Source organism: Synchiropus splendidus, chromosome 7, assembly GCF_027744825.2.
Source record: "Synchiropus splendidus isolate RoL2022-P1 chromosome 7, RoL_Sspl_1.0, whole genome shotgun sequence".
In the NCBI taxonomy this organism is placed as follows: domain Eukaryota; kingdom Metazoa; phylum Chordata; class Actinopteri; order Syngnathiformes; family Callionymidae; genus Synchiropus; species Synchiropus splendidus.
In genome coordinates, this window is record NC_071340.1 from 13,253,708 (window position 1) to 13,269,750 (window position 16,043).

A 16,043-nucleotide genomic window follows, 5' to 3' on the forward strand; every position below is an offset into this window, starting at 1 on the left:
ATCAAAAATTCTGTATCAACAAATCCAGCATTTAAAAAAATCAATCATCCCAAAATTCAATGTCTTTCTTCAGAATTTTTTTTTCTTCAGAAATCGCAAGTGTAGTTGTATTTGTGAGGATCATACAACTCACAGCTCTGTTCAATTTTATGCCCTTAGTTGACACAATAAGGGGGAAAAGTTCAGTTGCTCATGTGTGCATGAATGCAAGCATGCGTTTGATTCGAATAACCCGCCCCCTCGCAGGATGCGTGGCCCTCCTCTCTTCCATTACTTGTGTATGAACGTCTGTGTGCGGATGCCGTGCCTCTCTGGCCGTAAGTAAACGCTCATGTTTCGGGGGTTCACTTTCTCAAGCTGACTGAAGATGTAGCCTGACAGGGTGAGTGTTGTAAGAATGACATTGTACAAGGAAAATCGGAAACGTCTGTTTTGTTCATCCCGAACGCTGGTTTTTACCAACTCCTCCTATTGTTCGCAGGCGTTATGCTAATCGGAATCTGTCAGAGGGGCTTCAGTGGGGGGGGAGGTGGCAACACTGCTCAGCATTGTTTCCAAGCCCACATACAGAGCCTGGGAAGCTGCAGATCTGCGCTTTGTTGCTCTGTAACTGTTCATCACTGTCTGGAAGCAGATTAAACGTTCTCCCTACTCAATGTCCTGGGAAAAGTTTGACTGTGTGGATGAGTGTCTTGGGCTTGTTTGGCCCGGTGCTCTGTGTCGCTGTACCTGCGCTAGCCGTGTTGATCGCTGCCATCATTTACCTGATGGATTATTATTGTATGTCTTCACCTCTGAGCAGAACTGAAGGAGACAGCACAGACGGAGAGATGAGGATGGCGTCTTACCATGATGTCGAGGATGTAGAAAACAAAGAAGGTAAATGAACGGATTCATATAGAGCTGAATCTGGATACAAACTCCTCTGTTATAGTGTTACTTGTTTTCGTTGCAGAACCTGTGTCTTCAGCAGAGCAGTCAGCCGGGTCGAGTCAAAGAAAAAAGTTAGCCGCTCCAAAACTGAATGTTTCCCTGGACCACAGCGACGGCTCACTCCTGTCAGAGGACGCCTTGGATACAGAGGACGAGGGCCTGGATACTGGGGACGACTTGGACGTCAACATAGATGAACTTGATTCATTCGACGACAACTCACTTGACTTAAACAGAACCGGTATGAATGAGATGTCAATATTGGTCGGAAAAATCATAATCTTAAAGGTTGGGTTGGCGTCACGTGTTCTGGACATTTTTAAACAGTGTTTTATACAGAGCAGCACTGGGTGTTCACAGAGTAGCACAGCATATGTGCCACCATGGAAAACATAGGATACAGGTTTGCCTTGCCCTTTATACAAGCTGCAGTTGTTAAAAGTGAAAATGTAATGACCGAAAGGCTCAACTCAAAACAATTTTGACAAGCGATTTTCCATCTTGTTTAACTGCAAGAGTTGCTCCCTAAACCTTCCTGTTAGCTGCTTCACAGCGCTGATGTCATCATCCTGTTCCACAGTACATCCTTGCACATGAACATGATTCAGATCAGATATATTCATCACCTCACTGTGTTCAACACAGTAATTTTTCACTACAATCCCCCTTTTGTTTATTTTTAAACAGTCATAAAACCTTCTTTGTGGCCCCAATATTGTTTAAACCACCACGTAAAAGAGACTACATCACAAAAGTTTCATTGAACAGTAACTGTAACCCCTTCAACAAAGTTCAAAATGGCTTAATGTTTCACTGTTCAGTGCTAAAGAGAAACAGCAGAAGGATTGTACCATGAACAAAACCCTTTAGTTTTTGGTTTGCTTGAATTATTTTGCACGCAACAAAAAAGTTGAAAACACTACAGTAAACCAATTGAAAGACTCTGATAAACAACAGAAAACCATGAAATAACTGGTATTTGATTTGAAAAAAATAGCGTATGGATTAAGAACAAACATTTTGGAGTGGGCGGGAGGATTGAGTTATTTATTGCGGCATAAAAATACGTTTTTAGGCCTGATTTTCTCAACAGGAAAAATTGGGCTTGAGCTGGGGAGCAGTTATGCTGCCTTTCAAAAGAATTCAAACATCAGTGTGACACCTTCATCGGCCCCTGCTTTCAATGGACACTGGCGACGTGTCCACTGGCGACGATGATTTGGTTGAATGTGAACAAGTGTAAAGTCTTTCACCAAGCCTGGAACCCAGTGTTGTGAAAGTTCACATGCACGCCTACTGACGTGAATATTGCCCAAGTGATATCTGCTCCACCTACTTCTGCATTCCATTGTATTTCAAAGACGACAAACTGTTCAGTAGGGACCGTCGCTTTGAGATTAGTCAGTGATCAGGTTTACTCAGAATTTGTTCTGCTTTTCACTACGTTGTCTCTCTGTGTAGAAAAATTGAAGATCAGATCAGACAGGATTTCACTACATCTGTGTCCAAGACTTGCTTCCATAGATCATATTTGGCCTTTTTGAATTCCAATTTTATACCTTTTTAGAGTGCATGTAACCATTAGCAATCTTTTGAACACGGGATTTGACAGCAATAAAGAAGTGTGGGGTTCTGTTCCCCTGATCCTTGCTTCCACTAAAGCTAGTCTGTTGGATGCAGGTGTGTGGTGTGCTGTTCTTTTCTTGTCATTTGTGTTTAGCTGCAAGTGTTACGCCCCTAAACACGTCTGTGTCTGTTATCAGCTTAGTCTGCACTGATGACTCCATCCTGTTTCACAATGCTACCGTGCTCATTCACAGTAGTCAAGTCAGATCTATACCTATATCACCTTCACGTGTACAACACAGTAATTATCCACTACACACCTGTGATGGAAGCCGCCCTGCGGCTGTTATTGATGAGAGTGTTCGTGAATGCAACTGTGTTGCCTCCAACAGGATACTCACAGGAAGGCAGCGGTGATGGCGGGGCGTCCGAGGAAGCCGCGGCGGGACACAGGCCCACTGAGAGCAGCAAGGATGGTAGAATGTGGAGGAGCGTGGTGATCGGCGAGCAGGAACATCGCATTGACATGGCCTGCATTGAGCCTTATAAACGTGTCATCTCCCACGGAGGTATCTCTGAATATAGTAATATTCAGTCATTTGAAAGTAGTGAGCTTAAAATGGTTTCAAAGAGGGTCATGTGTCATGCGTTTGAAAAAAGAAGGGGACCAACTCATCTGTCTTCTTCATTTACAAGAAGACTAGGGAAACAGTTTTAAAGTCATATCTGAAGGTCATAAACTTCTATGAAGCTGAATGGAAAACGTTAAATATTTGCCATAAAAATTAACATTAATGTGTGACTGAACTTCTAAGACACAAGAACATCATAGCATGCGTTCTAGCCTGAAATATTTATCATCTTAAAATGTACACATCTAATGGGCGGCTGTGAAAAAGCATTCTCACCTACAAGTCCCATACTGCACTGCAGCAGCTCAAGTCCTGTGGACAGTTCTCTGAAGCAAGGACGATTAATATTTGTCTATAAATGTTTCAACCCTGACTAGAAAACATCAAACTTCACGACTGTCCTTCTCATTACTAGTGACATTCTTATGGTCGTGTTTCCAGGCTATTACGCTGAACACAACGCCATCATCGTGTTCGCAGCCTGCTTCTTACCCGACAGCGACTGTGACAATTACAACTATGTCATGGAGCAACTTTTCCTGTAAGTATGGCGTCGTGAAGTACTGCGGTTTTATTTAGGCCAGTGGTCAGAAGTGGTTAGGCCGCCATGTTAATTCTTGTCACGTCTGTGTCCAGGTATGTTATAAGCACTTTGGAGTTGATGGTGGCGGAGGACTACATGATAGTTTACCTGAACGGCGCCACGCCGCGCAGAAGAATGCCTGGATTCTCCTGGATGAAGAGATGCTATCAAATGATTGACAGAAGGTCTCTGTTGTTATTTATGAAACCTGAGTGACAGTTTTGGCAGACTAATATGTTTATTTTGCTCCTACAGGCTGAAGAAAAACCTCAAGCTGTTTTTCATTGTTCATCCTTCCTGGTTCATTCGGACCTTACTGGGACTCACCAGACCCTTTATAAGGTTTTCTCTCATCTCATTGTCAAAGCCGTCTCTCTTGTCTCTTTTGTTCAATGTGATGAAAAGGTTTATCAAACCAAGTGTCCCTCAGATGTTGTAGAACAGGTCAAACCTGACCACATGTGTTCTTTCAATAGTTTCAGCCAGTACTTTGTTTCACCTGGGTGTACTTTTTTCACATCAAAGTCAAATTGAGGCTGTTTGATTCTGACCCAAATCAAACATATTCACTCCGTCATTATATTCAGATTCCACTGAGAATAATGTTGTCTGTTTCCTGCAGCTCCAAGTTCAGCAGTAAGATCAAGTACGTGAACAGCCTGCGGGAGCTGGGAGAAATCATTCCAATGGAGTACATTCACATTCCCGCCAGCATAGTCAGGTTAGTCTTTTGTTCACGCACCTATTGTCCTTTGAATGTCAACATGAAAAGATTCACTTGTTGCGTTGTCAGTCTCGTCTGTCTGGCCTCTTTGCTCCAGGAACCCAGGAAGAAAGCATCCATGTTAAATCTGCTCACATTGCGCAGTGATTTGCTTATGAGGACATAGTCAAACTTAGTTCCTATTTTGCGCTCAGCCACTTCATGCATACAGTTGCTGCACAGAGATATTTAGGCTTTGTCACAGAGGCCAGGAGCACACAGTCACACCTGTCCACAGCAAAGGATTGTGGGTGGGGAGTCTGAGTTGATCCTGCTCATCTGAGGAATCAATGGTTGATCAGATATAAACCAGTCGTGGGCATCAAACACAGGATCAATGTTGAATGTACAGAAGTCCTTAAAGCTGCTTCCTATCTGGCTGTGTACTGTGTCGACTTATCTCTGCTTGATGGCGATAAGTCCACTCACGTGTCTCACTCTGCTCCAAGGTATGACAAGGAGAACGCGTTACACAAATTTGCGTGCATGAGGTAAATCCACTAACCATGTTGTACATGCAAATGTCTGTAGCGCTTTTCCTCACATCACTAACAAAAACCTTGTGACCAGCCCAAGGGATATTATCTCCACTTATTAATGTTCTTCTGAAACTAATTTCAAGATGTAAGGATTGAGAGGACGTGAAAGAGCGAATGAATGAAATGATGTTTATATAGAAATGGAAACTACAAACTGGTTTCAGTTTGTGATTCAGAAGTTCTGTTATTATTATAGGCGAGAGCAGTTGCACAATACAGTGGGGAACACAGAGGAACCCTTGGTCAACTTTCTTCTTCACTGTTAATACTCAGTAACTACAGTGCTGCTCAGAATGAACTTCCCAGGGTCAGGATTTGACAAGACGCAGGCCAGTATACAGTGTATTGCTGGCTACATTGAGCTGCCAATGCACCTACAAATACGATCCACAAGATAAGATCAAATGTTTTCCTCCCGCAATTGGATAATTCGACAAAGTAATTTTCTTATCTATGGTCTTTCCTCATCTAAATTGTATGAGACATCAAATCTAAGGTTTAGTGGGGTGTGACTTAAACTCAAAAACAAGGCTCATAACAGTTGAATGTCAAGACCGTTGAGAAAATACATGCTTATACAATCTTTGGATCATTGTGTCACACTTCAGATGAAGGAACACATTCGTAAATATATGTGTATTTGCTGCATTTCAGGCCGTTATTCATACTATATAGGTGCAGAGTTCATTCGCACCTTTTTAATATGTTCCACCCTGAGATATGACAAGGAGTCCACACTCTCATTAGGTTAGACATCCTTTATTTGTCATACAGTGGAGAAATACTGATCATAAATAGTAAATAAGTTTTTAGGTTATTAATTCATATGTTTTCCCTAATCTTAAGTGGAAGTAAACACCATCCCAGCAAAGCGAGCTGACTGACAAGCCACTGCGAATTGCATCTAACTCCATTGAACTGGATCCCAGGTGTCTAACTGGTTGGACCTGAACGATAACTTCTGTGTGTCCTCCTTCCCTCACCTCCTCACCCATCATTAAAACCAGACACTCAAGCTTTTTAATCCGTTTTGCCCAGACAGTTCTATTTAGGATAAACAGGGCAGACGTGCTGCCATCGGCAGTTTTTGAAGATGCTTCTATGGCAGCGTTCTTCTGCTTCTGAACACATTTGCTTGTCACCATTCCCTTCCATCCAGTGGCACTTTGTTATCCAGGCTACTAATCCGAAGTCATTGCATGTGTACGTGTTGACAGTGTTTGCTACTAACCTCTGCTCTCTGCCCTCCCCTCCTGGTTGACTCAGGCTGGACACAGAGCTGCAGGACACAGCGGCCAAGTAAACGGTATGTGAACATCACGGCCATATTGATCAGCTCTGTTTCCCAAACCGATGAAGAAAATAGTGGCACGTGATTGCATTTGTGTTGCCAATAAAAACATAGACCTAAAATCCAACTGCTTTACGATGAATACTATGTTTTTGCATAATAATTATATGCATTGACAATCTATTTATTGACAACAGACTAAGTGTGATTCCTTGCTTGCTGGAGCCCAAGTTTCTAATGTATGTCATGTTTTCCCTCAGAGCTGAAAAGATGGGGACTGAGCTGTTGGACCTGACTCCCGTCTGCACCTTCTAATGGCAGCCTGCACCCTGACAGACTGCAAAGCAAGTCGGCCTACAGTTGGATGGCATGGGACTGGCCCGCCGATGAGAACCAGTGGGTCAGACACGATGATCCTGGTTGCTTACATTAGACCACGACTCAAGAGAAATACGGTGCGACTTATGGAAAACTTTTTCGCCGGCTTGAAATGTCTTTGTAACATTCCCGTATTGATAAACAAGCAGATGATGAACCAAACCTAAGACACGTCGCCGACCGAGACACTGTAGAGTTTCATCAGATCAGACCTTTTATATCAGAGATTATAAAGAAACACGACAGATTGAACTTGTGAGCATGAAAAGAGTAAAGCTGCTGTGGAAACGACTGTGAATGCGACAGTTTACATGTAAACCAATCCTATCTGTGTTAATGTTCAACACTGTGAAGTAGCTGCAATACGACCAGGTGAGTTTGCATTGTTCTCGGTATCGTGCTGCATGACTATCTCTTGAGTTCCAAGTCAGACTATAAGCAAGACTACAAGACAAAATTGCCTTTTAAATCCAAGTAGACGGCTTTTGTGCAGATTCATGTCTCTTTGTTCTTTTTTTTTTCCATGAATTTGTCTGTGGCTAAAAGCTGTATTTAGTGCAAATAAACACAAATTATATCACTTGTTAATGGTTTTTATTATTATTTTCATCTTGTTATAGATGATATATATATATATATATATATATATATATATATATGTATATATATATATATATATATATATATATATATATAGTGTATCTCAATGATACTGATAGCACATATGAAGAATGTCCTATAAAACCTATCCGTACAAACCACACAATGTGGCACGGCTGATCTCCCTGAGAGCGTGTCTGGAGTCTATCGAGTGCAGAGAGCGCCACTGGAGACGCAGCATTTGTTTCTTTCCAGTAAGTGCTTCACTGTCTTTGGGGAGTTTGGAAAGCTAATGCTGAGTCCCAACACTTTCATCACCGTATTGACACTGACGTCTTTGTTCAACAGCTGATTGTCTGAGGTCGCTCCTTCACTTTTCAGTAAAGCCCAGTTTAGGCCAGCAGCGTGTCTGGAGTGTCTCCCAGCTGTGAGCAGGGGTGGTGGTTTCGAGCTTCAACAAAACTCAACTCAGACCATCAGATTTGACATGAGTCTGGTGTAAATTGAGCTTAAGATGTCATCAGGGAGGCTACAAAGACTCAGCCAGGGCCTTATTTCTCAGGTACTTTTCCAAGCAGTAGATAGAAACAGCATCGATATCAATGTCAAACTTGTTGCCGAAAAAGTGATGCTGCTGTATCAGCCACTGCAGGTCTCCAGCACCGTACACACAGATGTCTCTGACATGGGTGCCACGACAAATGGGGTACACCGACGCACTGGAGCCTTGTGGCCCCTCTAGTGAGCGCCACTTCACCAGTCGAGCAACCGCGTTGAGATCTGACATGTCGTATTTGACATGAGGCCACTTTGAGCCAGGCACACCCGCCATTCGTTGTATTGAGGCCCACAGAATCTCATCGGGACTGAAGGTGTCTTTGGCCCACTCCATCACGGCCATGACACGCTCGTCCTCCAACACGCTGCGGACGAATCCTCGAGAGGCCACGATGTATGCGTTGCCGGAAAAGATTGTCACGTTGAAAGGTGGCAGCCCTTTTGCCAAGGTAGTCGGCTGAAAGGTAAAAAGAAGGCGGTTAACTTCACAGGCTCAGGGTACGTTACAAATCAGCAACACACCTGTATTCTACCATCCACCACCCTGTGGACTTTGTTCACCCTCCACAGCTTATTCGGCGGCATCCTCTCTGACTCCAAGTTGTTGTTTCCGTTCAGAGTACGCAACACTCTCACCATCTCCAAGTTGGTCTTCAGAGGAAAGTCCTGGCCGCAAAGGTTGATGAAATATTTCCATTTGGAGCTGGCGCGATAGAGATCCTCCATGCAGTTAATGTCCGCCTGCACGCGTGACCACGAGGCGTAGACCACACTCTCTGACCGGCTCGCCAGGAAGACGTTCGGAAAACAAGACGCAACTGCGCTCACCGCAGCCCAGAAGGAGGGAGGGGATTTTTGGTCAACGTGAATGCAGTAAAAGTTCTGTGGCGCGTAGATCGCACGGAGCAGTCGCTCAAAATTCTGCATCTGTTCGTGGTGGAGAAAGATAAAAGTGTGAACTGAACAACTGAGGTCATTAATAAAAATCAACAAGTCAGTCAACTGCCACTGAGTCCTGCACGAATTAGATAATAAACAAATAACAGTGAGGAAGGGAAAACACACCGACAAGAAGGACTTGCATCCAACTAGAAACTGGCTGGGTGCCAGGGAGTGAAAAGCCCTTCAGCCCAAGCTTCTGAGTGGGAAAAAAAGTAATGTTGCGTTCCAAAACCCTCGTGCAAGAAGAGAAGAGAATATTCTTCATCTGAGTTCATGGATGAGTGGATCATAATCTGCCCAACCCCAGGCCAAAGGTGCACTAGAATTCACCGAGAACTTCAAACAAGACGTACTTTATGATGAACAACAATGGAGTAAGCGATGGGAAAGTCCTGCTCCTCCTTACTCAGAGGGAACGTAAAGTATTTTCTCTTCAACTTAAATTTCCTGTGGGCACAATGAAGGTTAAATGAAGCTGTGTGTTCGACTTAAATAAATCAAATAAATCATCGCACAGTTACATACATGCAGTCGTTGGTCGCCTTGATGTAATACTCGTCTGGGATGTGGATTTTCTTGCGGAACTCAGTGACGATGGTGAGTAGTTTGGCCTGTGCCACCGCCTCCATATCACCTTCAAGGATGGCAGAACAGCTGCAGTCCTTCTCCAGACATTCGTCCGTGTAGTTCAAAGTGCTGTAGGATCGCAGGAAAATCAGGTTCTTCCCTGCGTTTAAGAGAGAGAGCAGCAGCCACATGGCACCCAGGACCAGGCAGAGCTTCAGCAGCGGCGCTTGATATCTGGGCGACAGCAATCGCTTCATCTTTCACCGGCCGTGCCCTGATCAGTTTGGAAATATTTTTCTATTCACCGATTCATCTCATGCTGCATATGAAGAGTGAATGAATTGGTGCTTGAATTTGGACACAATGGTTCCCTTCAATTTGGACCTGGTTTGGTGAGTCGGTCCTGCAGATCCTGCCATACCTGTCGGCCAGAGGACAGAAGACAAAACATGAGAAGCAGCCAGACGCAGGTGGCACATATTTTCAAAGGGATTTTATCATGTTTTTGAATAGTAATTTGAATATGAAAATAATGAGGGTCACTAACACAAGAGAGCAAGACCAATATAAATTTGATTATAATATAAGGATAAAAGTAAATCAGAAAATTATGAGTGTTTGAAGTACTCAAATGAGAACTTCCAGAAAAATTAATCCCTTTATTTTTTATTTGCTTTTTTTAAAACTCGGAATTAACAGGTTATTAAACACATTTCTTTACGAAACAAAAAGAAATATGTCAAAAACAATTTCTATGTTGATGATGACCCACTGAACATTAACCTAATACCAGAAATGCGCGCTTTTAACGTGTGCGAAACAGGTGAGATATTTCACAACCAACATGACGGTGTCGAATAAGTTCAATTATTATTACTCTCATGTTATCGTCGCTAGTCAACAGGTTCTGAGTCCACAATGACTCGCTAAAGAATCGATGAGCTCCACAGTCCGTCTAATTTTCAGCAAATAAACTAAACGAAAACATAATAAATACACTGTAATACATGAGGTGAAACACAACATTTTCACTCACCCAAATGAGGCAGTAAATCTGGTAAACGCACCTGACTTCCCGGTGCGTGTAGCCGCACCTCGTCCAACTTGACGTGTTTCGTTGTTTAATGACGCCAAAACGTCCTCTCTGCGTCCTTCAAAATAAAACACCTGTCGTCAAGTCAAAGTGACAAACCACGTGGTTGACGTTGGGGAGAGCAACTCAGGTATCAAGCAGTTATGGGCTGAGAGACGATGAAGGAAAAGCAAAAATGTAGATGCGAACAACAATAAATGTCGGCCATGCTGCCAGGCCAGTTTCTGAAGCGAGGTCATCATCATCAGATCAGATCTGAGGACAAAACTATGTACTTTTACAGTTTTACAGTTTTTGAACGGTGAATGAGACTTGAATTTGTATTCCATGAAGTGTATTGAATAATGTGATCTGATATGATTTAGAGCTCATAAATTACGAAGAGCATCGTTAACTATTTATCGAATTGTTTTACGTATCGGTTTAGGCTTTTAAAACACACATTTCTACGTGCTGCATGTCGACGCCTGGTGATACTTACTATAAACAAGAATAGAATTTAGTTCATTGCGAAACTGCGTTATTTGCTCGTTTCCTACGCCACTTGAACGCAACGTTAGTCACATGGTTAGTGACATCATGGGAAGTGCACGGCGGCCCGGATGTAGATCGCTACTACACATGTAATACGCTGCGCTTCACTGTCACCGCCGAACTGGACCTTAGTGACACCGTTTGGAACTTCTGCCCTTCACGTCGCTTCTGGCTGACAAAGCCCACAAAGCGAAGGGAAACTCGTCTCGCCAACCGTCTGTTTGTTTTGAGCTGGCTGTACTCCACACAGCTAAAGAGTGGGTGGACTGTTGTGTAATACAGTTAGAAACACCATTTTAACCACGAAGGGGTTGTGTTGACCGGTTTTTAAGTTCCGGGGCGCTGACGACAGAACCAGCCCGACTCAAATAGGACCCCGATTCCATCTAGAGCCAGCTGTGACCCGGAGAATGAAGAGTCTTCCGTACTTCTGTCGCGGAGAGGTCATCCGAGGGTTCGGGAGAGGAAGCAAAGAGCTGGGAATACCAACAGGTATTTCAGCCCCGGACACTCTTCTCTCTTTGTTCGTGTGGTGTTAGCTCCACCTGTGTGAACTGTTGAAGTCGATATACTGTCGATCATCAATGTTGTGTCGATGAGTGACGAGAACAACATTATGTGGCTGAGTTTCAACTAGTGTTTTGGTTTGGTTTACTTCACCCTATTTTCTACCCATTTAAACGATCAAACATGTTTTGAGAAGGATTTTCAAATTTAACAAAACGTAACGTTACATTTTGTGAGTTATTTCCAACGGATTTTATTGTCATTATTATTGCCACCTCTGCCTCAGTGGGGGGTAGTTGGATCTTCAAAAGAACTGAGTGGGCATGAAAATTCCTCAAAGGATTTTCCAACATCTCAGGCCACGGTTCACAGAATGTTAACCATTACTCCACTCAATGAACCATTAAGTCAAACACGGTTGCATTTTATTTGCGTTGTTAGATAACCGGCGAGTAAAGGTCGTTGGAGAGGAGCGTGTTTAGAGTCTTGTGTTGTTGCGATGATGTTATCTCAGTCTGGATTGTGGTAAATTGGGTGGGGGTCTCCAGCTCAGTTGACCCGAGGGTGAGTTCTGATGTTGCGTCTCCTGACCGTACCCACTGGCAACTGACTTGTGATGTGTACTGAAGTCTACTTTTTAAAAATTGTGTGTTAACTGCAGCATTCAGTTCAAACAGTAATATTAAATAGTCTATTAAAAATGTGATTTTAAATGTGAATAAAAGGGTTAAAAGTGAAATGTCCTGCCCTTCAGCCAACTTCCCTGACTCAGTGGTGGACCACCTCCCCGGCGATATCAGCACCGGGATCTACTACGGCTGGGCCTGTGTGGGGAATGGCGACGTCTACAAAATGGTGATGAGCATCGGCTGGAACCCTTACTACAAGAACACCAAGAAGTCCATGGTCAGTTCCAGCTGTTTGTTGCAAGGCATTATACCGTGGAGTTGAGTGCTGAGATGCTAAACATAAAGAACGGTAGCGTCTGATCCATGGAACTAGTTTTATCGTCCACTATGCTCCGCTACACTCTGCAACAAACCTTGAGTTAGGCATCACAATTGTCTTCAGGTTAAAGTTTTCATGCCTCAGTGGATTAAAAATAGATTCTGCACCTGCTGAAACATTGACCTCGGATGTGGAGATCTCTGCTCTGAGAGCCACAAACTCAACTCGCTGTGAGATGCATCTCGTCACAAGCTTGGTGAAAGACTGTGACCCTCCCAAATTCCCTTGGTAATCTGATCCTAAAACTTGATGAATGAAACGCACAATATCCGAGGAAAATGAGGTGCCAGAGCAGTTAGTGTGGTCTCACATTTAGCCTCGGTGTACGGATGTCACATTAACAGCGGAAACTCCCGTGTTCACGCTGTTAGTGTTTGCAAATATCCTCCCAGCCACAGTCTCACATGCTCCCTTCCCCCAGGGTGTTGGCCGTCCTTCTTAAACTGAGCTTGCTCCAAATATACACTGTATATACATCAGTCACAGTCTGCGGCAGTAACTCATACAACCGTTTTTTGTATGAGTTCGATCATCATCAACCAGTCTCAGTGGTGGAAGCTGTTTTTCAGATGGTATTCACAGAGCTCCTGGGTGTACGCCATGTGCAGGTGTTACCGGTTGCGATAGGTGAAGGGGGCAGTTTCAACTGGTGGAGCTTCATTTCTTTTTTTTTTTGTTTTGCAGGAGACTCATGTGATTCACACATTCAAGGAGGACTTTTACGGCGAGATCCTCAGCGTGGTGATGGTGGGCTACATCCGTCCAGAGAGGAGCTTCGACTCGCTTGGTGAGGAAGCTTTTATTTTTCCTGTGACTCTTTCCTGTGTTTTTTTTTGACTGTTGATCTCCCTGTGTGTTGCCACAGAAGCCTTGATCGCTGCCATCAACAGCGACATCGAGGAGGCCAAGGTCAAGCTGGAGCAGCCCGAGCACCTCAAACTGAGATCCGACAACTTCTTCACCAGTGCCTCCAGCGCCGGCTCAGATCTCAACGGCACCGCCGAGTCCACGTCACACACCATCCTGAACGGCCACTGACGGCTGCCCGTGACTACAACACACAGAAGTCGCGCAGGGCATTTGCATTTCCTCTCAGAGGCTTCGACATGTCCCATTATTGTGCGTTTGAAGCGTGTCAGCTGTTGCCATAGCAACCTGCAGGCACATTTACCAACCACTGTAGCCCTTTTTTATTTTGTATATTTGCCTCTTTTTCATTATAGTACAGCACAAATAACTGACTTGTGTGGCATTTGCTTTGGAGAAAGTGACCAAAGCCTCCTGTGATCAGAAAACATGAAGCTTAAATAACCAGGTTGAAATCCCCTTTGTTTCTAAATTGATGAGAAAGAGTCCTCAATTTCTAGGTTCTATGTGGACGTTTCCCAGCGATTCACCTGAGTGATTTATTTATTTATTTATTTAAGTCATCCTTCTGGAGAAACCTGGACGAGTTACTTCTCAAGTCCAAATACAAACAGAGATTTTATGCAAAAGGTGGCTAAATGCAAGAGTTGAAACTGCATCTTGGTTTTGGAACTGCCCTCAGCTGCTGGATGTTTTTGTTTGATTTTGCCTGGTTGAGTGGTTTGTCCCACACAAGGAAGTCATATCTGCTGGACTTGTTACATCAGTGTGTCTGCAGAACCTCAGTTCAGCAGTGGCTTAGCTGCGATGCTTGTGTTGACCACCCAACAATCCTAGCGCCTCAGTGAGTCAAGCTGAGGAGGACAAGCTCAAGTGCTCCTTCCCTCCGATCTGTAATGTAGTGAACATAGCATCGAAGATTATATGGTTTGTGTAGACAAAGAAGAGTCTAGTGCTGCTGTTGTATATTAAATAAAGTTGTACCTCGAGCACTTATTGAAGTCAAATGGATATTCTGCTTCACTTGTCGACACACATTGTCAGTTCCTCTCAACACAGGGACCATTATGTCCAATCCATGTTCAATGTTTCCTTTTATGTATCGTGACCGAATAAATCATGTGACCTGATGAGCTCTTGCTTCATTTGTTCAGCACCAAACTCTGATGATGTTGATGTAACAAGGCACGTGTAACCAGAGGGTTTCCAGATCCAGGATTTCCTCATCTATTTCACGTCTATCTTTCCTGTTAGACTGTTAAAATAAACTGCCATGTGGCCTTGAGATAACTGTTCATAGATTTGAGAGTGGTGGGAATTGATGTTCTCAGCGTCACCATCCACTCCTCCACCATCTCCCTCATCTCACCATCTGCTTGTTCTGGATGAGAGGACTTTTTTGAAAACATATTCACAAGAATCTCATAACCAGAACACATTCTCACACAGGGAACCTAATCCGAGGGCTGAGGACTGTTGAGTCTACGGGCTGTCTCATGGAGCTATGTTTTCCTAACTCCACACCGTCTGTCTTGTCGCCGATCTCTGCAGGTGCAGCCTGTGAGAACCAGCCCCCGCCCCTGGCTGAAAGGTTCAGACTTGTCAAGGACAAAAGAGAAATAATAGTTCACGGCTTCAAAAACCTAAAAAAAAATCTCACGGAAGAATTAATGGGAAAAAAAGATGGAAATGTACTTGAGATTTTGCATGTTTGCTATCCAAGTAACATCCGACTTACGGCCTGCTCGACTTACATCCACCCATACTTACGACCACGGCCAGCAGATGCTTATTTTTTTTTATTCAATGTCTGGCACGGCAGCCCGGCATCGCGTACAACAGTTACAGCAGCACAGTATCCCAGCATCTCACTCTCACACAGCCATCTACCACTGCAGTAGTACGTAACCCTCGCATCAACTATTTCGACTTACGTCCAATTTGACTTACGACCGGTTGGTCAGAACCGATCCTGGTCTTGAGTCAGATGTTACTTTTATATATTAGGGCTGTCCATAGATAAAAAGATTTCATCTCAATTAATCGCACTTAAGATGAGTTAACTCACGATTAATCTGTATCTGATATTTATCATACGTAAAGGAAGATTTAGAATTTTATGCTTTTAGCATGTTTTTGTACCTTTTCAGAGCATCTGAGGTTATTATAAAGAATGTTCTCGACAGTATATGCTATGTTGGGTTGTTGGAGTAAACCAATGTTTGCATGAGGGAAGCATTACTGGCCACTCTGGTCTTGTTAGAATCTTCCTTTAAGATACATTTAGAACAGATACAAACTGTGAGATTCATTTGCCATTAACTCCTCAACTTCACACACACACACACACACACACACACACACACATATAGAAATTCCATATTTAACGCCTCATAAGATCTCACTCTCTTCTGAGTTTGTATCGGCGTCTGTTCACTCTGGAGGTCACATGCGTCGTTCGGCTAACCATAAATGATCCGATTTCCTTGTGATTTATTCACCGAACCAGGGCCCCAGGCCACAAGAGACCATCGTAGTCGGATTATTTACAGATCTGGAGATAATCATAATAACCGTGAGTGCAAGCTGTCTTGATCATCACTCCCAGAAATAGAGTCGCATTTGTTTGTCAAGTTTTAAGATGGTTGCTCGAAGTTCATCATTCAGAGCGTCAATACCCTT

General features: G+C 43.6%; 3 protein-coding genes across 8 annotated transcripts in view; 2 read left to right on the plus strand and 1 right to left on the minus strand.

The window, feature by feature from the left end:
* Positions 1 to 7,246, plus strand: part of LOC128762316 (uncharacterized) — a 31,743-nt gene extending 24,497 nt beyond the window's left edge. For 2 of the 3 annotated variants that reach the window (XM_053870489.1, XM_053870491.1), the window contains 10 exons: positions 803 to 879; positions 956 to 1,174; positions 2,892 to 3,068; positions 3,573 to 3,672; positions 3,768 to 3,899; positions 3,970 to 4,056; positions 4,337 to 4,435; positions 4,927 to 4,968; positions 6,283 to 6,322; positions 6,568 to 7,246. In XM_053870489.1, coding sequence (XP_053726464.1) covers positions 803 to 879; positions 956 to 1,174; positions 2,892 to 3,068; positions 3,573 to 3,672; positions 3,768 to 3,899; positions 3,970 to 4,056; positions 4,337 to 4,435; positions 4,927 to 4,968; positions 6,283 to 6,319 — 970 coding nt within the window. In that variant the 3' untranslated portion in view covers positions 6,320 to 6,322; positions 6,568 to 7,246. The remainder of the gene's footprint in view (positions 1 to 802; positions 880 to 955; positions 1,175 to 2,891; positions 3,069 to 3,572; positions 3,673 to 3,767; positions 3,900 to 3,969; positions 4,057 to 4,336; positions 4,436 to 4,926; positions 4,969 to 6,282; positions 6,323 to 6,567) is intronic. The other variant, XM_053870490.1, reaches the window with a different exon arrangement.
* Positions 7,247 to 7,410: 164 nt separating this feature from the next.
* gcnt3 (glucosaminyl (N-acetyl) transferase 3, mucin type) lies at positions 7,411 to 10,993 on the minus strand. Of its 4 annotated transcripts, none has more exons than XM_053870494.1 (6): positions 10,927 to 10,993; positions 10,420 to 10,503; positions 9,311 to 9,773; positions 9,139 to 9,232; positions 8,366 to 8,770; positions 7,411 to 8,300 (listed from the first exon to the last, which is right to left on the minus strand). In XM_053870494.1, exons 3-6 carry the CDS (start codon positions 9,607 to 9,609, stop codon positions 7,815 to 7,817), a joined length of 1,284 nt encoding a protein of 427 aa, XP_053726469.1. In that variant the 5' UTR covers positions 9,610 to 9,773; positions 10,420 to 10,503; positions 10,927 to 10,993; the 3' UTR covers positions 7,411 to 7,814. The 4 variants fall into 4 exon arrangements, with proteins under 4 accessions (XP_053726469.1, XP_053726467.1, XP_053726470.1 ...); XM_053870492.1 differs by having other exon boundaries at positions 10,389 to 10,503; XM_053870495.1 differs by lacking the exon at positions 10,927 to 10,993 and having other exon boundaries at positions 9,311 to 9,481; positions 9,658 to 9,773; positions 10,420 to 10,616.
* A 36-nt stretch (positions 10,994 to 11,029) lies between these two features.
* Positions 11,030 to 14,491, plus strand: rfk (riboflavin kinase). The gene is made up of 4 exons (XM_053870496.1): positions 11,030 to 11,471; positions 12,241 to 12,392; positions 13,179 to 13,281; positions 13,360 to 14,491. The coding sequence occupies exons 1-4, from the start codon at positions 11,390 to 11,392 to the stop codon at positions 13,530 to 13,532; spliced, it is 510 nt and encodes a 169-aa protein (XP_053726471.1). The 5' UTR covers positions 11,030 to 11,389; the 3' UTR covers positions 13,533 to 14,491.
* The last annotated feature ends 1,552 nt before the right edge of the window (positions 14,492 to 16,043 follow it).